The sequence below is a fragment of the Anolis sagrei genome, chromosome 1, assembly GCF_037176765.1.
Source record: "Anolis sagrei isolate rAnoSag1 chromosome 1, rAnoSag1.mat, whole genome shotgun sequence".
NCBI classification, from domain to species: Eukaryota; Metazoa; Chordata; class Lepidosauria; order Squamata; family Dactyloidae; genus Anolis; species Anolis sagrei.
The window spans coordinates 24,246,870-24,273,420 of NC_090021.1; the positions used below are offsets into that span (position 1 = coordinate 24,246,870).

The 26,551-nt window shown below is 41.2% G+C and overlaps 1 protein-coding gene across 1 annotated transcript in view; it reads left to right on the forward strand.

Annotated features, from left to right (window-relative positions):
• The window catches only part of FBLN7 (fibulin 7), a 28,302-nt gene extending 15,766 nt beyond the window's left edge, over positions 1-12,536 (forward strand). The window contains exons 6-8 of the mRNA XM_060755099.2: positions 1,010-1,147; positions 3,704-3,842; positions 9,659-12,536. Coding sequence (XP_060611082.2) covers positions 1,010-1,147; positions 3,704-3,842; positions 9,659-10,031 — 650 coding nt within the window. The 3' untranslated portion in view covers positions 10,032-12,536. The remainder of the gene's footprint in view (positions 1-1,009; positions 1,148-3,703; positions 3,843-9,658) is intronic.
• The last annotated feature ends 14,015 nt before the right edge of the window (positions 12,537-26,551 follow it).

Below are 26,551 nucleotides of genomic sequence, written 5' to 3' on the forward strand. Positions count from 1 at the left end.
TCTTTTATTCACCTAAGGGCTGCTGTGACATTTTAGCGTATCGATGCCCCTTGCGCAATAGCAAAATGACTTACGTGTTGTGAACCAATGTGCTGTAGTCACTCCAAAATATTTCCAATGCGAATCTAGATTCCAGTTAGGCAATACCAGATCACAATGTGTATATCTTATGGCTCTTTCTACACTGCCATATCAAATCCAGATTATCTGTTTCGAGCTGGATTATATGGCAGTTCAAAGTAGATAATGTGGATTATCTGCATTGATAATCTGGATTATTTGGCAGTGTAGAAGGGCTCTTCAAGTTGACTGTCGATTTATGGCAACCCTATATTTAATGTATTGTCGAAGGCTTTCATGGCTGGAATCACTGGGTTGTTGTAAGTTTTCTGGGCTGTATAGCCATGTTCTAGAAGCATTCCGTCCTGACATTTCGCCTGCATCTGTGGTAGACATCCTCAGAGGTTGTGACCTCAAAACCTCTGAAGATGCCTGCCAAAGATGCAGGTGAAACATCAGGAGAGAATGCTTCTAGAACATGGCCATACAGGCCGAAAAACCTACAACAACCCTATATTACCCATTCCTTCTTCTGGAATATCATCTGGCATTCATTGGCAGTTTCTCATCAAGTATGTAGCAACCAGATCTGGTGCTGCATAGCTTCCAAAATCAGTAATAGGAGTGCCAGTTGTGCAACAGAAATGCCCAATTGGAGCACTTCAGCTGTTGCTAGCATTAGCATCTTTGCAAATCACTAGCAGAGTTTCTTTGCATTTCTGCAATGTAGCTATGAATTCATGTACTTACAAACTGTACATGGTGAAATAAGATCTTAGCCTGTTTTTAAAATAAATCAATACAATGGATGCATTTGTAACAATACACATGCAATTACTCAGTACAGTATCAAAAATGGCATTCCAGAAAAGATCATTTTCCTCACGTGCTGAAGGTACCATGAAATGAACCATTTGTGCCTTAAGATTTTTTTTCCTTCTTGCTGCAGATGTGAATGAATGCAAAGTCTACAAGCTGGAAGGAGCCCCACGTCTCTGTATGCACACCTGCATCAACATTCCTGGCTCCTACCTCTGCTCTTGCCCCAGTGGGTACAGGCTCTTCAGCGATGGGAAAAGCTGTGAAGGTGACACATAGCTTTACGGTTGCTAAGTTTGTAACAAATTACATTTCATAGAAGCTACAGAATCCTTTCTAGTATTTTTAGGCAGTGTAAAAATATTTATATCTATCTGAAGGGAGGATTTTTCACCCTCCGGCATTTTAATAGAAGAAAACTAAGATGGATGTGGACAAGTAACACTGGAGTGTAGTCAAGGCGACAAAAGGAATGTATGAGGAACAACACACAAGCCAGGAGAGATCACAGCAGTTTGCTTTTGCCTAAGCCCATTGGGAAAGGCAAGATTTCGTTTCCTCCTCTCTCCTTCGCTCTGCTAAATCAGAAAAGGTAGATGGTATGGGATACTTCGATTGTGCTTTTCCTGCATTGCAGGGGGTTGGATGAGATGGCCCGTGTGGTCTCTATGATTCTGTGATTCTATGAGAAGGCATGGAGCCCCCGGTGGTGCAGTGGGTTAAACCCCTGTGCCGGCAGTACTGAAGACCGATAAGTCGCAGGTTCGAATCCAGGCAGAGGCAGATGAGCTCCCTCTATCAGCTCCAGCTCCTCATATGGGGACATGAGAGAAGCCTCCCACAAGGATAATAAAAACATCAAAATCATCTGGGTGTCCCCTGGGCAACGTCCTTGCAGACGGCCAATTCTCTCACACCAGAAGCGACTTGCAGTTCCTCAAGTCACTCCTGACACGACAAAAAAAAAATGAGAAGGCATACGTTTTGCATATAGCTATGTTTTTTCTCAGCCATGTTGTTTGATATTGTTTACAATATTTTATCTGATGTTTTTAATTGTTGTGTTCTATTTGTAATTTTTCGACTTGTCCCTTGTAAGCCGCCCTGAGTTCCCTTGGGGAGATGGTTGGCGGAGTATAAAAATAAAGTTATTATATTATATTATATTGCGTGCAAGTTGCAAACCTATGCATGTTTACAGGGAATGCATCATATTAGATGATGATAATGCCTATGACAATAATGGTGATGATGATGATGATGATGATGATAACTTCAAAAGAGGCAGAAATTTTCAGTATCACAGAATTGAACTGTCAAAGCTTACACGATAGAAGGATTCAAAGATGGAACTGCAAAGACACTGGCACAAGCCAGTAAAGGTGATCCCAGTGATGATCAGCACGCTGGGTGCAGTGCCTAAAGACCTTGGCCTGCACTTAAAAACTATCAGCACTGAAAAAATTACCATCTGTCAGGTGCAAAAGGCCACCTTACTTGGATCTGCTCTCCTGTTGCCCTCCCCATTACTGCTGCTTGTTTTCATATGCACTCCCTGGTTGTGGGATGGGAGAAGTGGGCACCATCTTGTCCATTGCCTTCAGCAGTAAAATGCCTTGAGGTGAGCCAGAGGATGCCTTGGTTGCCCTTCATTAGCTCACTATAATCTACGGAGTTATTTATTATTTATTTATTAGTGGTATTTGTATACTGCCCTTCTCAACCCCAAAGGGGATTCAGGGTGGTCCACAGTGCTGGCAACAATTCAATGCCAATTCAATGCTACACACCACTGTCTCCCTGTAGCTTCACACTAGATCCTGGGATGAATATGAGATACTAACAAGAGTGTACGCTGGGCTTACCGACAGTCATGCAGCAAGCCAGATTTTTGTGATAGTTCCTCAGGCACCAGCATAACTTAAAATACTGACTGTGAATACCAAGAGAGCTGGACCCTAAAACAAGGTCTACATTGTAGTGTAGTTTAAGGTATGTTGGAAGGTATGAAGGTGACGTGCCAAGAGCTGTTAGGAATTGAATAGTGATATTGTCTCAATGAAGCATGGGGTCTCTCCATTTGGGCTGCAGCAGAAAATGCCCTCAGATTACGATAAAGCTGAACTAGTCACTAGTGTTTGGTATGTTGGTTTCCATCAAATGTCCTAGGAAAGGTGCATTGATTCTTGATTATTTGTTATATTTATATTTTGCCTTTCTGCAAAAAATTGTGAAAGTGGGGAAAAGACGGGGAACGGACATGGGTTGGCTGGCCATCCCAGAAGATGGACCTCGATGGTAGGGAACAAAGTAAGATGGTTCCCTCTATTTCCCCCCGCTTTCGGTCCACTCTAGGATTAAGTCCTCACTCTGGGAACTGTAAAATTCTTCCCCTCAAAATAGCTGTATAGTGAGATTTGCAGGGATTTGGAGGTATCCTCCAGGATTTGAGACCTCACCAGTGCCTGATCCTCCTCTTGTGAAACCTAACCAGAGCTTTGCATAGGTTTGCTTTGTGTGCTTTGCTCGATCCTGATTGTTCCTTATTCTGAAAACTTGGAAATCCCAAATTGCAAAACATAAACCCAATATAGTTATAGTGTAGCCCTGGAGCCACACACAACCATTTCCCCTAAAAGCCCCCAGGAAATTGTGGGTTGTAGGACTATCCATACACACACTCAATGTTATTTAATAAAATCTGGCAACTGCAAGTTTTGTATCTTTTGGAGGAAGATATTTTGTAATCCAAACCCTAACCCTAATCCACCTAAACTATTAGACATGGTCCGATATATCTTTCACACCTCCATTTGTTTTGCAGATATTGACGAATGTGTGCTTTTACTACACAACTGCACTACAGGAACAATGTGTATTAATACAGGAGGAGGTTTCCAGTGTGTTAATCCAGAGTGTCCGAAGCCTAATGGAAATGTCAGCTATGTGAAAACATCCCCGTTGTAAGTACAAAGGAAATGCAAATATTTTAATGCTCCAGACACACAAAACCATGACCAAAACGTCCCATTTTCTTTAAAGTCTGACTTCCAGGGGTACAACACAATGCTTGAAGAAGTTACTTTTTGAGACCGCAGCTTCTAAAATCTTCTTACTGGTATGACCAATGGCTGTGCTGGTTTGAGGACTCGGGGAGTTATAGAGTGTTTACACTGTGGACTGAATGCAGTTTAAGACCACTTTAACTGTCATGACTCCATGCTATAGAATCATGGGGGGATTTGTAGTTTTATAAGGTTTTTAGACTTACCTTGTTCCTCACAAAACTAGAAGAGGAGGCTGAGAGAAGACATAAGGAGGGCCATGTATAAATATGATTGCAAAAACATAGCCTTTCTGTTAACTCAGTACTCTTATTTAACAAAACGCATAAACATTCTGAAAATGAATAGATCTATACTATCAGCTTCACCCCCCCCCCCCCCCCCAATTGACCAAAAGCTAGAGATGTTGTGGCTTTTCTATATGGACTTAGATGATCATACTTTGACCCCATCTTAGCTGCCATATAATTCAGTTTGAAATTGCATTATATGGTCAGGGTAGACCAGGCATGGGCAAACTTGGGCCCTCCAGGTGTTTTGGACTTTGCCCATGTCTGGTGCAGACTCATATAATGGAGTGTACTTGCATTGAAATGCATTATATGAATCTAAAAAATAAAGGTAAAGGTTTTACCCTGATATTAACTCCAGTCGTGTCCGACTCTGGGGTGTGGTGCTCATCTCCATTTCTAAGCCAAAGAGCCGGCATTGTCCGAAGACACCTCCAAGGTCATGTGGCCGGCATGACTGCATGGAGTAATCAAGCACTGTTACCTTCCTGTCTGAGTGTTACTTAATGATCTACTCACATTTGCATGTTTTCGAACTGTTAGGTTGGCAGAAGCTGGGGCTGACAGCAGAAGCTCATGCTGCTACCCATATTCGAACCTGAGATCTTTCGGTCAACAAGCTTAGCAGCTCAGCACTTTAACCTCTGTGCCACTGGGGGCTCCTTAAATGAATCTACACTAACCATATAATGCAGTGTAGATAGGGCCTTTGTTAGCAGCTGCGCTGTGAATTTGTCCAGTTGTCCAGTTTTGCCAGCGTTACTGTCCCTTTTATTAGAAGCTTCCATCTGTGAGAAGGGAATGATCCTTCCTCCTTTGGAACTGGTACTCCCTTTAACTGTCACTTAAATGATGGACCCTTGGCCCATGCATTTTGCTTATTGGTTAGCAACTGTGAAATTACACTTGTTAGAGGAAAAAAGAAGATAAATGAATAGATATTCTAGTTTGCAAACTGGAAGCCAATAATTAAAGCATGCCAACCCCACAGAGAAAAGGAACTCACTAATTAAGGACGATCCCTCAAGTGCTCCATAATTGCCTGTTCCTGGGAAGGGAGTGCTAGTTGGTAGTTGTGAATTGACATTATGATATGTTCAGTTGAAAATTGCACTTGTAATCAAGCAAAATAACAATTATTCAATCTACAAATAGAATATCAATATTGTGTTTATTCAAATATTGCTCATCGTAGGGAATAGGGACTGACTACTTAGGGGCAATTCAATAATATGGAAACAATGACAAGCAAACAGCATGTAATTCTGGTTGCTGTGAACTTTCTGGGCTATATGGCCATGTTTCAGAAACATTCTCTCCTGACATTTTGCCCACATCTATGGCAGGCATTCTGAGAGGTTGTGAGGTCTGTTGGAAACTAGGCAAGTGAGGTTTATATATCTGTGGAATATCCAGGGTGGGAGAAAGAACTCTAGTCTGCTTGGGGTAAGTGTTAGAGATTCAAAATGGTCTTTGTCCATTTTGGATAAACTCCTTCAGCAGCTCATGAAATGAGAGCACACTCCAAACTCTGTCTCTCCCTGCTTCTCTCTTCACTTCTCTGCAAGCACCTGCATAGCTCAAGCCTGAAAAATGTAACAGTACCCAAAAGTCCCAGTCACAGCCAGCTCCCCGGGCATAGCCCAACCAATTGGCTTTGTGCATCTTATTTTACAGTTACACACACATAAAATGACTTCTGACATGCTCCAATAATTCATTAGCAGCTTTAAACAAAGGAGGAAAGAAATAATAGTTGGAACCATACAGCATAAAATTCAGCTCATCCGCTTCTTTGTATGCCCTAGCATACAAGCCCCCTCTCAGAATTAGTAATAGCTAGATTTTAAAAGCAAAGATTGAACTATAATTGGCCTTCCCGATTTGCAGATTTGGCTTTTGCAAATGTGATTTATATGTCTTCGCCAGGAATCTTTATGTCATTCAGTGCAACTCTGTGGTCGGGTTCTGCCAGACGTTGACCACGAATTTTTTATCCATACTGTGGAAACCCAATTGAATTCTACATAGAAGTGAAACACACAAGACCTTTCAGGTCTGATTTTTTTTTTCTGGGTAAAGTTGATGGTTGAGCAGATGTGGAAATGCAGCCTGGTCACAAGTCTCTTAGAGAAGTGCCCAAAATCTCAGCTAGAGGTTTTCCAATGGAAAGCTGCCAATCTGTGCCTGACTTTTTCACTCTCATAGCTAAGTCCATAACTAGGTATGACTTGTGGTACCTTGAAGACAGATGAGTTTTATTTGGCATAGACTTTTGGGATCCCTGCCCACTTCATTACATGCACCTTGGACCACAGTCCATGAAAGCTCATGCCAAATGAAATATTTTAGGTTTTAAGGTGCCACAGGATTCTGTTGGCTCTACTATAACAGAGTAACACAACTCTCCCTCTTGAAATTATGGCAGTAACATGTACAATGTTGAATATTTAGTTGTGCATTCCAATCTGTTTGTTGTCACTGAGTTGTTGTTTTCCGGGCTGTATGACCATTCTCCAGAAGTATTCTCTCCTGACTTTTTGCCCACATCTATGGCAGGCATCCTCAGAGGTTGTGAGGTCTGTTGGAAACTAGGCAAGTAAGGTTTATATATCTGTGGAATGTCCAGGGTGGGAGAAAGAACTCTTGTCTGCTTGAGGCAAGTGTGAATGTTTCAATTGGCCACCTTGATTAGCATTGAATGGCCTGGCAGTTTCAAGGTCTGGCTTCTTACTGACTGGAGGAATCCTTTGCTGGGAGGTGATTAGCTGGCCTTGGTTGTTTCTTGTCTAGAATTCCCTGTTTTTGAGTGTTGTTCTTTATTTACTGTTATGATTTTAGAATTTTTTTTAAAATACTGGTATCCAAAGTTTGTTCATTTTCATGGTTTCTTCCTTCCTGTTGAAATGGTCCACATGCTTCTCTTTGTAGCCTGACATGGTAGTTTTTTAGAGCACTCCAGCCTTTCTGTTTTCTCAAATAATATGCTATGTCCAGGTTGGATCTTCAGGTGCTCTGCTATGGCTGACTTGTCATATTGAAGCAGTCTGCCGTGCCTTTCATGTTCTTTGATTCGCGTTTGGGCAATGCTGCGTTTGGTGGTCCATGTATAGACTTGTCCATGGCTGCATGGTATACGGTAGACTCCTGCAGAGGTAGGAGGATCCGTCTTGTCTTTTGCTGAATGTGTCATTTGTTCAATTTTTTTAGTAGGTCTGTAGATAGTTTGTAGGTTGTGTTTCCTCATCAGCTTCCCTATGCAGTTAGTGGCTTCTGACGTCTGTGATAGCGTATCTATTGGCCTTATTGTCACATTGTTTGTTGTCACTTTAAAGGTGACACTTTAAAGCAGGCATAGGGAAACTTGGGCCTGAGGCTATAGGAACTGTGGGAGTTGAAGTCCAAAACATCTGGAGGGCCCAAGTTTGCCCATGCCTGCTTTACACCTTAAAGCCTCTGCATTTTTTCATAATCTTTTATATATGACAATTTATTTTACAAACTTCCTGCTGCTCTCTGTGGGGTTTCTAGGAATTGTCATTCAAAAAAGTAACTTTTCTAAACTCCAATGCTTACAAGAGTGTTTGGCTCACGAAAGAAAAAATGATGACTGGGCAGAAGTCAATTCTGCAGTTCTGCATTGCCTTACAATTAAGAATCAAGATTGATAGCGTTAACAAACCCAATATGGAAAATCGTTTAAATGAAGATTAGAAAACATTTCAATAACTTGTGAACAGATCAAAAGCATTCAATATGAATATTTCCTTTTCAGTCATTAAGATGACTTGCTATATTTTCTTTGATGTGAGGCCAATGTTGATGTTTCTTAATTGCCCGGCATAACAGAGTGCTGGAAATATCACTGTGAGAATTTTATATTCTGGACACAATCCAGCTAAAAGATTAATCAGCGTTGAATTCAATACTTCCAATTGATTTCATTGGAGATGCCAACCAGGTGCTTCTGTGAAATCAGGGGCACTTAAAATGATCTAAGATCAAACAGAATTCCTCTTAGGCATAGACCATAAAGCAGTTTTCTGCAACCTAGTGTCTTCCAGTGTGTTGGACTACAGCTAAAGGGCACACAGTTGAGGAAAGTTATCACAGATTACATGAAAGTAAGGGCATGGGAGCAAGTGGTCAACCATGCAAGGACTTTGTCCTTATTGCTGGGTTCCTTCCATGAAAATGAACATTTTTTTAAAAAACTCTAAAATAAAGAACAACACTAAAAAAAACAGGTGAATTCCAGACAGGAAACAATCAGGGCCAGCTAACATCTCCAAACTATGGATTCCACCAGGCAGGAAGCAGCCAAGCTTTGAAGCTGCAAGGCCATTCGGTGGAAATCAAGTTGGTCAGTTGCAACATACACACTTGGCTCAAGCAGACAAGAGTTCTTTCTCCCACCCTGGACATTCCACAGATATGTAAACATCACTTGCCTAGTTTCCAATAGATCTCACAACCGCTGAGGATGCCTGCCGTAGATGTGGGTGAAACATCAGGAGAGAATGCTTCTGGAACATGGCCGTACAGCCTGGAAAACTTACAGCAACCAAGTTCCTTCATATGTTCAACCTGAAATGCACTCAGAGCAACTTACAAACTGACCACAATTTGAAGCCTCAATATAATACAATATAAACACAAATAGCAACAGGTTTTAAACAGTAAATAAAACATTAAGGTAAAACACACGTTAAAAACATTGTCATCAACCATATAGCCAATTGCAGTCTGGTTCAACATCCAAGGTGCTGTCATGCTTGCTGTCCAAAGACCTGGTCCCAGAGCCACGATTTAACCTTCTTCCTAAAAGAAAGGAGGGAAAAAGCCAATCTGATCTTGCTGGGGAGCAAGTTCCACAGGCGTGAGGCCACTGCTGAGAAGGTCCTGTCCCTCGTCCCTGCCAAGTGCACTTGTGAGGCTGGCGGGACCGAGAACAGGGCCTCCCCGGACAATCTTAAACTGCGAGGCGGGACATAGAAGGTGATATGTTTGGACAGGTAAGCTGGGCCGGAACCATATAGGGCTTTATAGGCCAAGACCAGCACTTTGAATTGTGCTTGGAAGTGGACTGGCAGACAGTGGAGCTGGCACAACAGGGGGGTGGTGTACTCCCAGTATGTAGTTAGTAACCTGGCTGCTGCCCATTGGACTAGTCGAAGTTTCCAAACAGTCTTCAAAGGCAACCCCGCGTAGAGCGTGTTGCAGTAGTCTATTCAGGATGTAATCATATTGCTTATGCTTTATCTAAGTTCTAGTCAAGTTCCATATGGAGGCCCAGACATTCCCCATCCTTGCACAATCAAACAAACAACCAAACAGCTGTTTAAAAAAAAAGAAGAAGAAAGGAAAGTAAAGAAAGATACAGTAAATTCACTGAAATCTCTTGTTTCTCCCTTTCTTTCCTAGCCAATGTGAGCGGAATCCGTGCCCGATGGACAGTAGGTCGTGCCATTATGCGCCGAAGACCATCTCTTTCCATTACCTTCCTCTGCCCTCCAACCTCGTCACTCCCACCCCGCTCTTCCGCATGGCCACCGCTTCAGCCCCCGGGCGGCCTGGCCCCGATAGCCTACGGTTTGGGATTGTGGGCGGAAACAGTCGCGGGCATTTTGTGATGCAGCGCTCGGACAGGCAGACGGGAGAACTCATCCTGACGCAAAGCCTGCAGGGACCTCAGGCCACACAAGTGGAAGTGGACATGTCCGAATACCTGGGCCGCTCCTTCCAAGCGAAGCACGTTTCAAAGATCACCCTCTTTGTCTCCGCTTACGAGTTTTAAAAGCAGCTGGTTTATACAAGGGAGGAAACACTTATAGACTGCTCCTGTTCATCAGGAAATATTTGTTTTGTCTAACCATTGGATCCAGTGAGTTGTGCCACAATCTCCGGGACTGGCATCAGGCATGGCTCCCTGCGCACTATTTGCCTGCGTTAATAGAAATCACTTCTTCCTGACTCTGCTAGGATGATGGCCCTATAGCAGGCCTTGTCAAACTTTGGCCTTCCAGGTGTTTTGGACTTCAACTCCCACCATTCCTAACAGCCTCAGGCCCTTTCCTTTTCCCCCTCAGCTGCTTAAGCTGGAAGGGGCCTGAGGCTGTTAGGAATGGTGGGAGTTGAAGGCCAAAACATCAGGACGGCCAAAGTTTGCCCAGGCTTGCCCTATAGCCTTTGTACATCTGCTCTGACCCATCTTCACATCTTGGAGAAGTGACTTTTTTGGCAGACTCCCCAGGCAACATTTTGTTTCTTTATGTTAGTCTGGCAGTTATATTCCAAAAATTTAACTTCTCCAAGATCTGCCTTAGATGCCCTATTGAGCTTCAGAAAGGAAGAGAGAGAAAGCATAATGTAATTTAGTACTAATCCATACACCTGTCTCCAAACTGGCCAACTCCTTATGGCGACGTACATGAAGACAGATTGCTCTTAGAATCAAAGCGTTGGAAGAGACCAAAAGGGCCACCTAATATGAAACCCTTGTCATGCAAAACACTCCCATCAGATGGTCAGCCATTCTCTGAGTAAAGTTCACTAGAGAAGGAGACTTCATCTCACTCCAAGGTATCGTACTCCACTATCGGTCACCAAGTTCTTCCTAATGTTTAGGTGGAATCTCTTTCCATAGTTTGAATCTATTCCTCTATATCAGTTGTTCCCAACCTTTTACTTTTTACCAGGGACTACTTTGGCCAGAGTCCACTCTCCAACATTAGTACCAAAAGGGTTATGAATCAGTTTTTGGTCAACTTTACATTCGGTTTGGTTATTTGGGTTGCTGATTCAGAAAATGGCATTGGATAGACCACATTAGCTCTAGTTTCTGATACAGAACATATGCCACCCAGTAGTCGCCATCTACTTGCTCACAGAAAACCATATTTAATAATCTAGAGCTGATGAGGTAGTAGTAGCCTTTCATGGGTAGTCAGCCTCTCCCCTCCTAAGATCCCCATTGCCTCTTCACTATAAGAGTGTTTTGCAAGACCAGTCATTCTTGTTGCCGCGTGGTTTCAAGGCAACGTTGTATTAATGGTGAGGCCGCAGACCACACTTCCGTCCTTACGGACCACTGGAGTTCGATGGACCACAGGTTGGGAACTACTGCTCTATATCCTAGTCTCTATAGAGTAGTCAGAAAACAAGTTTATACCTTTCTCAATATGTCATCTGCTCTTAAAGTCTGTTTTCTGCCCACAACAAAAGTTAAACATGTATGATCTCTCTCTGAGATAATGCAAATAAATAAAAATATATCCACGCTATTTCAATAGATCTTATTCTGCTGCTGGTTTGACATATGTAGACATAGGTAGAGCCAGAGAGGCATAGTAGCTTGAATGTTAATCTAGGACCCATGAGACCACGATTTGAATGCCCATTCAGCCATAGAGTGATCATTCTCTCTCAGCCACAGAGCAAGGCAATGGTAAACCTCCTCTGAACAAATCTTGCTAGAAAACTCCAAGACTGATTTGCCTTCGGGCACCATGAGTCAGAAGCAACATGAAGGTGCATAACAACAAAAACATAATGTGAAGCTGTGAGAGAGAAATCTCAGGGCATGTTCCAACCAAAGTGAATCACTTACCAGTCCCATTCATTTTAATCAGGGAAACAGGTCCAGTAGAGTCTCGCTTAGCCAACCTTTGCTCATCCTACATTCTGTAGTATTCGACTCAAGTCTTCCTCCTGCCTGGATCCACAGCAGTTTCAATAAATTGTGATGTTTTAGTGCCAAATTCATAAATACAGTAATTACTACATAACGTTACCGTGTATTGAACTGCTTTTTCTGTCGATTTGTTGTAAAACATGTTTTGGTATTTAATTTGTAAAATCATAATGTAATTTGATGTTTAATAGGCTCTTCCTTAATCCCTCCTTATTATCCAACATTTTTGCTTATCCAACATTTTGCCGACCCGTTTATGTTGGATATGCGAGACTCTACTGTATGTATAATGTGAAAAACCCATCCTAAAACCTTTGACCTGAATCCCATTGTTAGTTTCAAGTAAGCACGTTGGATACAAATAATCTACTTACCCATTGGCTCAATGGTTAAATACATCTACTTTACCTGGGACTAATGAATAGGATTCAAGCCCTTATTTCCGCCTTTAAGAGGTTTCTAGAAGTTTCAAAATGTTTGACTCCTTCTGCAAGACTTATTTGACCCAGTTGTTTTGTTTCACAAGTGTGTATTAATAGTATGCTCTTTTCCTTTTCACATGTGTTTCCCAATACCAAAAAAATGAATACCTAATTACAGTTGTCCCTTCACATTTGTGTTTTTGACTTTGGAGAATTTGATTATTCACAGATTTGATTAAAATGCTATTCTATGAATCTCTAGTCCAGGTATGGGCAAACTTGGGTCCTCCAGGTGTTTTGGACTCCAACTCCCACAATTCCTAGCAGCCTCAGGCCCCTTCCTTTTCCCCCTCATGGCCGGAATCACTGGGTTGTTGTAGGTTTTTTCGGGCTATATGGCCATGTTCTAGAAGCATTCTCTCCTAGGAGAGAATGCCTCTAGAACATGGCCATATAGCCCGAAAAAACCTACAACAACCCAATTTGAGTTTTACTTTTGTGAGAAGTTGGTTCCCACTGAAATATCAGAGAAAATGGGGAGCAGACCTCTGTCAAAGATAGCTTTGTTGGTAGCTTTTAACTGAGTATTTTAGATTGTACTTCTCTTCTTCCACAATATATATGAGTGTGGGAACAAGAATTATAGAAACTGAGACCTAGAGCAATGTGGATTAAAACATATATAAAGCCAAACAGTGGCAGACATCCATTCCTCCAGCTTTGTCTTGTTGGTTCATTTTCCTGGTTAGTTTTACACCTGCATAGGTAAACAAAAAAGTAGATTGCCATGAGAAGCAGAAACAGCTGCCATCTTTCCACAGAAATGCGATTCATCCTTTGCCACGTGTGTAAATCCCTGGGGCATTTTGATATAATCTTCTTCCAGAATACGAAACACAAGGCGGGGGGTGGGGGGGGGGGTGGGAACTGTGGCAATCACTCATCTCTCAAGTTTTTTAAAACGAAGATTATAATTAGCTCTTATGTTTTATTTATTTATTTTGTGTCAAAAGCATTGCATAAATACCATGTACACTCAAGCATAAGCCAACCCAAATATAAGCCAAGGCACCTAATTTTTGCACAAAATACTGGGAAAACAGATTAACTTGAGTATAAGCTGAGGGCGGGAAATGCAGTAGCTATTGGTAAATTTCAAAATAAAAATAGATACCAATAAAATTGCATTAATGTGGCTACCAGTATTTTAAAAACTCTAAAATCAGGACAGTAAATAATGAGCAAGACTCAAAAGAAAGGGAAATACCAAACAAGAAAAATCAGGGCCAGCTAATCACTTCCCAACAAAGAATTCCCCCAGTCAGTAAGAAGCCAGACCTTGAAACTGCTAGGCCATTAAATGCTAATCAAGGTGGCCAGTTGCAACATTTACACCTACCTCAAAAAGACAAGAGTTCTTTCTCCCATCCTGGACATTCCACAGATATACATATAAAGCCCACTTGCCTAGTTTCCAGTAGTCCTCACAACCTCTGAGGATGCCTGCCATAAATGCAGGCGAAATGTCAGGAGAGAATGCTTCTGAAACATAGCCATACAGACTGGAAAACTCACAACAACTCATAAAGTCTGAGTAATGTAACATCTTTCTGGCAAGAAATCCTGGTATATATTGATAGCTGTGCATACTATACATGCATTTCTTGGAATAAGATGTGAAAGAACAGGCTGTCCTTGATATATCAAGGCTTAGGAAGTTGGTTTGTTCATTGCTTTTATCAATGAACTTGTGCCAGTTCGCACCTTGAAAGTAAATATTCATCTTGATGTGGTTTCCAAAAATAATTTAAAGAGATATGCATGGAAATATGTAGGTCAGACCAGGTATCTGTCAAAAATACCTCTTCTCCACATGTGCAATCGCGTTAGATGGAATACAGCCAATATGGAGGCAAATCTCATTTGTTTCACCAGTTATAGAAGCATAAGTGTTTATATCTTTGAAGTTGCATGTTGGTTTTGGTGGTAAAACCAAGTGCATATACATTCAGGGCATGTGTTTTGACACACTGGTAATTATTTCATTGTTACAGGGAAGGAACCAGCTTTCTAGCCATCATGGCTCAGAAATCGTACCTCATGAATTATGGATATGAAAACAATGTAGAATTCTGCGAGCCTATGTAACCCATGGAGCCATGTAGAAACTACACAGAGTGTACCACACTGTTGCACTCTAGCACTTGAACACCTTTTCACCCAACACCAACCAAAATCCAGCAATTGTATCTAAAAATGTTTATTAAGGAAAGCATATACAAAGAGGAAAGGGGCATTTCCAAAAGGGCCACTAGAATAGAGAATACAAAATATCAGTAATCCAAAAATAGGAAATACAAAAGATTAGTAATCAAAAAATGGCAAAATACATCAAGTCAAGATAACCCACAACAGTTATTCAAACATGAATCCATAAACCATAAAACAGGAGTTTCTTCCAAGGCAAACTTACAGGAACGAAGTCATGAACCATAACAGGAAACTTGAATCATGATCTTGAAGCATAGACAAGAAAATCGTCCTTTAGTAACATTGTCTTCTCTAGGAAGCTTGACGCCAGACCACTTAATTTAAGCCCGCCCAGGCACCCATGACATCATACTGAACACACCTGGACTTCAAGGTCTTCCCACGGATTCTGTGGGAATATCTAGTTTGTCTGTTTTTGACTCCCTCCGTTCTCAGACCTAATCTAGTTTCCTGAGAAAACTCCCCATCTGCCCAAGGACTTTCGCTTTCCCTGTCTTATCTGCCTCATCTCCCTGCAATTATCTCCAATCTGAGGCCTGAAATCCTCTCCAATCACACACAGACTACTCATTTTAAAACTCATCATCCCCCTCATCCTCTAACAAATCCTCAGACATTTGCTGTGCTATAACACACAATGTCCTGGGGTTTTTTTAGTACTCCATTGTGTCCACAGTACTAAATTCTTGCTCTTCTTGTTTCCTCTTTTTCTTATGACCTCCCATTCCTTGCCAAAAGTACCCTTTGATGAAACCTGAACGCCAAATTAAAGATCCTATGAGAAACATGGAAATAACAAATCTGTTCAGCCTCAGGGAAAGGAAAAATTAAGGCATGATAGCAGTCTTCCTATGCAGAAGAAGATGGAGTAGACTTGTTCTCCACTGATCCATGGAAAACAGTCAGGATAGGTGCACAAAAGGAAATTTTAGTTCAGCATTAGGATAAATGTCCTAAGGACTTTTCTGCATAGGAGCAGATTGTATGAGGAGGTCTCCAGCCTGACAGCATCATCGGTGGAGACAAAGTGGTGGAGAAAATGTAGTAATAACATGAGTCTCTATCATACATAAATCATATTTTGAAGAGAATGGGACCTGGAAATTCCTTTGTGTGTCACTTTTACCTATACATATTCAAGCACAAGAATGAATCATAGGAGCCAATCATAGGGTTGGAAGAGACCGCATGGGCCACCCAGTCCAATAACCATCTAGACCGGATAATGCAACTGGAACTCTGGCAAATGTTTGCCAAGACCCTTGCAATATATTCGAGTTTTGCATTCTCCATGAATCTCTTGTGGTATCTTTTTGCCTGTTAACTAGACATCCACTTAAATGAATGATCAAGTCTTCAATGCCAACTGAGATGCCAAAGACTACTTCAGCATTGCTTCAGGCACCTTGGAGCTATATTTCACCATAATCAAAACTGGACAATCTATTCACCATGGATGTTCTCGCTTCCATGGAATCCACAGGTATATTATGCTGAGCAGTCAAATGGAAATCTTATATCTAATCAGCATTAGGTGGTAGGAGTGACTTGATGCAGCTTCTTTGATGTGGATGATACTGTTTAAGAACATTCATAAGGGAGGTTTTCTACTCCTACCAGGACATTTAAGAAATTTAGAGGCCAAAAGGAATTCTTTGGATGGAGCCTTGGGATTTGATATGGCAAAATTGCCCTTATTCCTCTTTTCTTCTAGTATGACCATTTGGTAAGACATCATTCTCACCATATTTATTTATTTATGTATATTAATACATTCACATGACCCAAGATTGCTTTCTCCTACATTAAAATAAAGAATGGCTAAAACCCTTATAATACACAAGTAATAAAAACACAAAAAAGTATAAAAACAACCACAATTTAATTTTATTTTTAATAACAATAAAAATGTAATTTAGCACAACCCTCTATTTAAGTTTTATGTTTTATTGATTTTATTGTTCATGGAATTTTATGGATGTTATATGCTTTTAACTGTTTATATTATTGTGGTATCTAATTGTGTTGTTTTGTAAACCACCCTGAGTTGCCCTCAGGCTGAGAAGGGCAGTATAGAAATATAGTAAATAAATAAATTAAATTAAATAAGATCACGAGTTCTCAAATGCCTGTTTAAAAAGGTATTCATGGGTCAGCAGAAGTGCCCATGCTTGCCAAGTATCTTAGCTCCATATGTCTGCCAAGACTGGCTTGAGGTCTTCAGTCAGGTGAACATCATCAGGGTCTGTCCAGCTGGGGCAAATTCCAACTCAATCTGTAGTCTGAGATCAAGAAGTCTGGCCAACTGAGCACGAAGGCCAAAAAGAGGGTAGAGGGAGAGATCAAACCAAGGTCAAGAGTCAGAGGCCAAGAAGCCCAGAAGTGTTAAACAACGACTCTTGATATATAACTATATGCAAATCAACACAGCTGGCTCCATTAACCCATTATTGACTCTAAAAGCACTGATTTACTATCTCAGCCTGTCTACTCTGCCAAGGCAAACCTGCTTGGGCCTCCTTGCTCCCTCCTTCCTCCATGGATGGATTACTTATCCAAGTATGGATGAGAAATCACTTTCCTTCTCACATGTGAGGACACCATATCCCCCAGTTAGTCCACCAGTTCCATCAGCATTACCCAGAAGTTGTGGTCTGACAACTGAGGAGGAACACTTAGAATCATAGAATTGCTGAGTTGGAAGAGACCTCTTGGGCCATCCAGTCTAACCCTCTGCCAAGAAGTAGGAAAATCGCATTCAAAGCATCCCTGACAGATGGCCATCCAGCCTCTGTTTAAAAGCCTCCAAAGAGTGTGATGGAGGCTCCTTCTTTGGAAGCTTTTAAACAGAGTGTTCTCAGTTGACAGACCACAACTTCTCTGGGTACTGCTCATGGAATTGGTGGACTAACTGGGGGACATGGTTGTCTCTGGTGTCCTCACATGACCTTTTCTCAGGGCCATACTCCACCCAATTGATGAGACACTTGAGGTGGCTTTGGTGTCTACAGGAAAACAATGCTGCAGTGACTGATTATTTAGGTTTTCTACTCCTATTCTTCATCCTCGTCAACTAGGGTGCAAGGTTTTGATCAGACAGTCCAACAGGCACCACCAAGAAATTCTGGAAGATTAGATGAATGTGAAAAGGCCTGGGGAGCAGGATTTACCTGTAGTGGGGTACAGGTCTATAAACCAACTTTGGACAATTCACATTCTTTCCGTATGCACCATGCAATAGTAGTGCAAGCACTCATTCCTTGCACCAGTATTAACTTGTGTTTTACTTTTTTCCAGTAGCATCATAGTACCCTTCTATGGTCTTGTTTTGGAAGAGCCAGTACTCTTTGTTCCATTGTTGTCCTACTTTTCCAGTTGCTTTTGAATTGTTCCAGTTTCTCTCTCTTCCTCTCACTTTCCTCCTTTGTCCTCTGCTTACTTTGGCTACTGTAAATTGAGTTCGAAGTGCAAAAGTAATTTGCATTCAATTATGGTAACTCAGTAGGGGAAGAGTGCAGAATCATCCCCTTCCCAGTAAACTCAGGGAAATGCAAACTGCTACAGCCTCTCCTAGCTATTCCATTCATAACTCTTATCGTCTTAGGTCGGATCTACACTACCATATAGCCCAGTTTCTGACTCCAGATTATCCACTTTGCACAAGATTATATGAGTCTACGCTGCCAATGATTTAACCTATGTGTTCATTTACAATTTATTCAATACGTCTACTCTAACTGGGACTAACCAATATGGTTCAAGTCTTTATTTATTATATCTAAAGATCTAAGGCACAGGGAGATGTTCAGACCCAAGGTCAGGAGAACACTCACACATACTACACTTTCTTTGTAATATCACTTTTTGGTGCATGTGACTTAAATAAGGGGCACTACTGTTTATTGAGTCTGTCTTACTCCTGATATTTTGGTGAGAGGATATGCCATACCTTGCCTGGGAGTTCTAGTGCAGTGGTCCTCACCTTTTGATATGTTATGCACTTCAGCTCCCAGAATCTGTTATCACTGGTCATAATACTGTCCAAGATATTACAACATTGTGTTGTCGAAGGCTTTCACGGCCGAAATCACTGGGTTGCTGTAAGTTTTCCAGGCTGTTATGGCCAAAGGAGAGGTGGAGAGAGATCCTGGGACATTTCAGAAGTAGTTGAAAAAGCAAGATTGCAGAAGATTAAGCAGGACTGTCTTTGCAGAATCAGAACTGGAGGATATGAGCCATGTTGACCCAGTCTTCTGGGAGTTGGTGTCTAAATCACCAAGGAATCAAAGACTGAGATCCTTGCCATAATTCCTTAGCAAATGACAAAGCCCCAGGTTCCATAGACAGCATCAAAATGGCATAACTATGTGAAGTGAAAGAGACCTTGGAAGCCCTACATAGTATGAATGTCCAAGAGCAACAAAGCCAACATCCTTGGCATTGGCCTACCCTTCCGTCATTACTGCTAGAAACAGCTCCTCCTTTGATCGATGTACCCTGCACCATAATTATTCCAAGAAAAAGCAGAGAACATGCTGCCCTGAAGCAAATCAAAAATAAATAAATAGACGAAAGGCTTATAGCTGCTTTTTTTCTAAGCTCAAACATTTCAATAACATCAAGAATTGGCAGAAGAGATTTACTGTTTAGGCAACCCAATGCCTGTAATCTTATCTGTGACTCAGGGCAATTCCTCATAAGCAGGCTTTTTGCGCAATCAAATCCATGAATATATGTTTTTAATGAAAACTCCCTGTAGGTAGCTGTTTTGAAAAGCAAATAGAGTGCTGCATTTTGTACTCCAAAAAGAGGTTTTCTTTCCCTGCATCCAAAGGCATGAAAATGCAGGTGCAATTCAAAATTCAACCCCAAGAAATATGGAAGGCCTACTGTACCTAGCTACATAGTACAGGTACCTTGGCACATCTACACTGTATAATTAATGCAGTTTCTGTGTAACTTGCATCTATGTATCAATTCCTAAAATTATAAACTGTATCAAATGAAATTATCAAAATATATCTGGAAGGCAGTTACCTCTCCATACCCTCAGTTTGAATAATCCCTTGGGAAAGGAGATTACGGCCAGGGTCCCTCCAGTAATTTCTCAAACCAGATAAATTTAAGAAACATTGTGTAGGCAGATGACCCTCTTTGTTCCTGAGATGAGCTCAGGGTATTTGTTCATTTTACTTGAGGCTGAGAGTCTGCCGCTCCCGCAGAAGAGGAAGCTCAGCAAACATGAATTCATTAAATCTCTATAAGAGCAGCCAAGCCTTTGATTGTCTGGAATCATCTTTTGGGTCTTGCAACCTTTATTTCACATGGAACTGGACACTTGAGTTAACCAGGGACTCATCAGCATATCCATATCACAATTTCCTCCTGAATTATACCCTCCCAAAGGGCATCTCTACAATGGACTGGCTCTTTAAATTAGCCAATCACTAGTCTTTCTTCCCACCATAGGACTCTCCTCATGTAGGCTGCAATGTCAAGAGAACCGTCACCAATCCTGGCACGGATCCTAGCCTACCTCTCTTTTCGACCAATTAGGAGAGGGAGCGGGAAGTCTGAATAGCTATCAGAACTGTATAAGATGTCATATATTTTTCTGTGAGGCACCTTGCTTGTAATAAACCTCTGTAACTAACCTCTGTAGCTTTGCATTCAACCTGGAGAGCCTCTACTCTCCTCTGGCCAATCTGGTTTAATGAAAGCTCACCGGGCATGGACCTCTCTATCCATGGTCCTAGCTGAAATTGCTACACTCCCAATATGATTGTACTCTACAGTCTCACAAATAGCCTGATTACAGCCTACAATCAGCTGTAAAACTAGCACTGGGAAATTAGGGCAAAAAGTTAATCATGTTGGAATAAAGAACTGACTTCTGCAGTGTCAACTGTGAAGCAATCTTGCTTCCCTCCAAGGGTTTCCTCTGCGAGTATTGAACATTCATCTGGATTCTTCCAATAAAAACATTGAATTGGCAGCATGAGAGAGAGGAGATCACAAAGACACAACACTCACTTGGTTACAAGTCCCAGTGCTTTAGCACATTATCCTTTTATTTTTATTCCTCAAAAATATCTTTAACAAATTTAAGCACGGCTTCATATTATTCCTTTGACTCAAGGATGGTATGAATGCAGATGATATCTTGGGACCTCAAAAGACTGTAGGCCCCTTCTACACTGCTGTATCAAATCCAGATTATCTATTTTGAACTGGATTATATGGCAATGTAGACTCATATAATCCAGTTCAATGCAGATAATGTGGATTATTATCTGCTTTGATTATCTGGATTATATGACAGTGTAGAAGAGGCCTGGGGGGGGGGGGGGGCTTCCACACAACTGTATAACCCAGAATATCAAGGCAGTAAATCCCACATTATCTGAGTGTAGACTCAAATAACCCAGTTCAAAGCAGATATTGGGGGGGGGGGGGTTGCCTTGATATTCTGGGATATAGGGCTGTTTGGAAGGCCTCCCAGTCCACACTGCCATATATTCCAGTTCAAAGCAGACAATGTGATATTTTACCATCCTGTGGGAGGCTTCTCTCATGTCCCCGCATGGGGAGCTGGAGCTGACAGACGGAGCTCAACCCGCTCTCCCTGGATTCAAACCTCTGACCTATTGGTCAGCAGTCCTGCTGGCACAAGGGTTTAACCCATTGAGCTACTGGAGACCCCATACAAGACAATAGAGAAATTATATTTAGAGTTGGGAACAACAATAGCTTTCATTGGAAAATTCCAGTATTCCCTCTCTCCCTCCCTTTAGGTTTAGATAACACAGGATTTCCTGCATGTGAACATCCTCTGTTTCTCCTCATCCCATTTGCTCTTCCTATTCTTCTAAATGCATGGTCATAAATACCTTTCTGAGTATCCAAGAAACTAGACCATGTGATCCCAGAAAGCTAGTAGGGTCTTTGGTCATATAAAGTTTCCCCCATTCTTCTGAAGTCTCATTGTTGCTGATGTTATTCTCCCTCTTCGATGTTTGGAGCTCTTCTTTCAGCTGTAATTCGCTTCTCCATCAACAAGATGGTAAGTTATGAATGAAATTACAACTTTTTGCCTAGTTTTATCATTAGCTAGTTAGGATGTTGGTGCTCTGTGAATATGTAAATGTTGAAACCACAAGGAAATATTTTCTAGCCTGCAAATTTTGTAACTGCTTTATATGTTTTTTTAAATTAGTTTCAATTCAACGAAGCAAGATAAGATAGACACATGCTCATTTTCTATTCTGCTAAGCAAAAGCTGATTTCCAACGGTTTAAACTTTCATGTTCCCCAAAACAGCTAAGACCTTAGGAAACTCTAATTCCCAACAGCAATCGGGATGTTTCTTTTCATTTACTGTATATACTCGAATATAAGCCTAATTTTTCAGCCCTTTGTTTTAGGCTGAAACAGTCTCCCTTATACTCAAGTCAAGGTTATTTATTATTTTACTCTGTTGTTATTGTTATTATTACATTTATGATTTTACACTATTATTACTGCTATTATTACATTTCCAATTATTATTATTATTATTATTATTACATTTATTATTTTACTCTATTATTATTATTGGAAGGATACGTAATCACATTGAAATTGAAGAAGGTCAGAATAATGGTTTAATCAGAGTTGGGCAGTCGTATCTTAAATTACAGTTTTATGTAAATATTCAAAAACATTTAACCTACTGATGCTTCAGTTAATGTAATTGTGTTGTTATCTATTTTTATTTTGAAATTTACCAGTAGCTGCTGTATTTCCCACCCTCAACTTATACTCGAGTCAATCCATTGTCCCATTTCTTTCTGGTAAAATTAGGTGCCTCGGGTTATATTTGGGTTGGCTTATACTTGAGTATATATGATATATATATTTTTAAAATATGATAATTTCTCTCAAATTAGATAGGCATGTTTAGCACATTTAGAAAAACTGAAACTGTGGAAGTGTATGTCACAACTTTCCTTCCATACATATCAAGCATTCAGCATAGTAAGGAACGCAGGGAGCTGGGATTCAGGTCCCTTCCACACAGAAATATAAAATCCACATTGAACTGGATTATATGGTAGTGTGGACTCAGATAATCCAGTTCATAGCAGATATTGTGGATTACCTGCTTTGATATTCTGGGTTATATGGCTGCATGTAAAGGCCCTCAATTGCTGGGAAGTGGCACTAGATGACCCAGGGCCCTTCCACACAGCCATATAACCCAAAATACCAAGGCTGGAAATCCCACAATATCTGTTTTGAACTGGGTTATGAGTCCACACTGCCCTATATTCCAGTTCAAAACAGAAAATGTGGGATTTTCTTGATATTCTGGGTCATATGGCTGAATGGAAGGGACCCCAGTTCCAACCCTGCAATTCTGTAATGCTATATCCAAAATTATTTCTAGCATTCCTACTCAGAAGATGCATCTGGGTTATGTTCCTGGCAATATTAATTTCAACCATGTTCTGCCAGTTTATATTGGCTGGCTGCACAGAACTGAACTAAAACAGCTGATCTGTGATGAGTTACATAAAAAGTGGGAACTTGGGAGCCAATGCAAAGCACACATAGAGTTACATAACCATAAGCAAAGGACCTCCTCTGCCAAGCAAGTTGAAACTCCAAGTCCCTTAATATTTTGAAAATTGGACCTTAAAGCATTAAAAAAAGATTATGGGTTATGAGTCTGGGTGTTTTCCAAAAAACACTGAAATCCCATTAGCTTAACATTGCTGACCCCAAAAGAATACGTTCCTGTGGTAAGAGACATGCTCCGTGCTCATCTTCAGGTTGTATCTGTGCATATGGAATCCATTGTCAGACAATCTTGCTTACAACATCTTTAGAAAGCTTCCAAAGAACATGGCATCCACGAAAGAAAAAAATCAAAAGAACAAATTGTACAAATTCACGTTAACTTAAGTATCCAACTTCATTGCGTGGATATGGTGAGAATATGCAAAAATATCTTGTTACCTAACACTAATTTTTTTGCAGCAAATAATTAACTGTTCATACAAAATATTGACTTACCCAGGAACATAATATTTTGGACTTTTTCACAGATTTCTTGCTACATTCATTTGGAGGACTGTGCCGTCGCACCTGAGGGCTATAGCTCTTAGTGAAAGAGGCATGGACGTGACATCTTTCCCCCAGGGGATTGCTTCTTGCCCTCCTTTAGAAAACTGGAACTCTCAAAGACCCAAACACTGTAGATAACTCAAAATAAGTTTTATTGTTCACAAAGAGTTATCTCTTTAAGGCAATAAGCTGGAAGTTTCAAAGGGGTGAAGGAAAATGTAAATTACAGTCTCTGGTTGTCTTGGGTCCAAGGAGTTTTGCAGCTGAGAAGCTTTTCCAGGTCCCTCTTTCTCAATGGCTGTAAATGCTGGAGCAATCCACAACCTCAGTCCAAATGGCCTATGTTTGAAGACACAGGGTCTTCCTCTGGTGCCAAAAGAACTGGTTTGAAGGCGCTTGAGACTTCCCAACGTCGTTCAGGTTGGTCTGAACATGAAGAATAAGTCTCAAGGGTAAGAACCTCAGAATTGGTGCTGAGAGGTAATTTAATCAGGGGCTTTTAGAGCCAAGTCTCTTACTCACGTCCATCTGGTAGAAAATATGATGGTGGAATAAAAAAGGGAAGCACTCCCCTCCTCCAGGAAGAGGTGGAGCCAAACAATTGAGCTGAAAAAAGCAATTCAACTGGTGCAAACAACACCGATAGCTATAAATAACCAATCAATCCAACTATACATAAGCAGGGTAAAAAGGCAGGATTAAGCATGATACAACAGTTTAAATCTTGCAACTAACAGTTCTACACATAGGTGGTGCCACTCGCCCTGTCACAAGGACAAAAAGATTTTAATATATTTTGTATAGCTTGTAATGTTGAAAGAACACTGAGAGGAGTTTGGAACAAAACTGGCCTTTTTCTGTGCTCATGCGCTCTCTGGTTCACTCTATGCTCTCCCACTCGTTGACCTCACTATGAGTAGGCTTTCCCTCTAATCTCCATTGTCACCTGCTGCCCACTGAGTACATTCTGATTTTAATTTTTAAAATGTATATGTCACAATATATATTTATATACTGTAAATGATGCGCCTAGAACCATAAGAAATGCAAAAAAAAAAAAATTCACTGTTAATAACTCATTCTTGAATTGCCCCCCAGTGGGGTCTGTGCCCCACATTGGGAACCATGGCTATAGAGGATCAAAGACTGAGAAGCACAGGTTTCTTATATTCCTCTCCCAGTGAGGTAGGTACACTATTCTCATAAATGGATCCTGTTTCCCCTCCACCAACCCACAAAAAAGGTATCCCGATTTCTATCCTGCTACTTATTTATTATTTATTTATTTTAAAACATTCCGCTCTTCTCACCCCGAAGGGAACTCAGGGCGGAGCACAGCATATATACGGCAAACATTCAATGCTGGGACACAAATTCTTATATATATACATAAACATTAAAGGCATTTATCAAAATATTAAAATACACCATTTAAAACCGTCCTAGTCATCCACGTCAAATCTAATTGGCCTAGTAATCTTTCCTTTTGCTACTTTATTGCCCTGTCCCGAAAGCCTGGTCCCATAGCCAAGTTTTTACCATCCTTCTAAAGGACAGGAGAGAGGGGGCTGATCTGATCTCACCAGGAAGGGAGTTCCATAGCTGGGGAGCAATCACCGAGAAGGCCCTGTCTCTCGTCCCCACCAACTGTGCCTGTGACAATGGCAGGACAGAAAGCAGGACCTCCCCGGAGGATCTTAATCTCCATGATGGTTCATAGGGGGAGATGCGTACAGACAGGTCATTTGAGCTGGTGAATGAATTAGAACCAGACATCCTGAGGAGTGAGGTTGAATGGGCCTTAAGAAGCATTGCTAACAACAAGGCAGCAGGAGACGACAGGATCCCAGCTGAACTGTTTAAAATCTTAAAAGATGATGCAGTCAAGGTGATGCATGCCATTTGCCAGCAAATATGGAAAACACAAGAATGGCCATCAGACTGGAAAAAATCAACTTATATCCCCATACCAAAAAAGGGAAATGCGAAAGACTGCTCAAACTTCCGTACAGTGGCCCTTATTTCTCATGCCAGTAAGGTAATGCTCAAGATCCTGCAAGGAAGACTCCAGCAATACATGGAGCGAGAGTTGCCAGATGTTCAGGCTGGGTTTAGAAAAGGTAGAGGAACGAGAGACCAAATTGCCAATATCCGCTGGATAATGGAGAAAGGCAGGGAGTTTCAGAAAAACATCTACTTCTGCTTCATTGACTATTCTAAAGCCTTTGACTGTGTGGATCATAATAAATTGTGGCAAGTTCTTGGTGGGATGGGCATACCAAGCCACCTTGTCTCTCTCCTGAGGAATCTGTACAAGGACCAAGTAGCAACAGTCAGAACTGACCACGGAACAACAGACTGGTTCAAGATTGGGAAAGGCGTACGGCAAGGCTGCATCCTCTCACCCAACCTTTTTAACTTGTATGCAGAACACATCATGCAATGTGCGGGGCTTGATGAATGCAAAGCTGGGGTGAAAATTGCTGGAAGAAACATTAACAACCTCAGATATGCAGATGACACCACTCTGATGGCCGAAAGCGAGGAGGAGCTGAGGAGCCTTCTAATCAAGGTGAAAGAAGAAAGCGCAAAAGCTGGGTTGCAGCTAAACGTCAAAAAAACCAAGATTATGGCAACAAGAATGATTGACAACTGGAAAATAGAGGGAGAAACCGTGGAGGCCGTTACAGACTTTGTATTTCTAGGTGCAAAGATTACTGCAGATGCAGACTGTGGCCAGGAAATCAGAAGACGCTTACTTCTTGGGAGGAGAGCAATGTCCAATCTCGATAAAATAGTAAAGAGTAGAGACATCAGACGGGC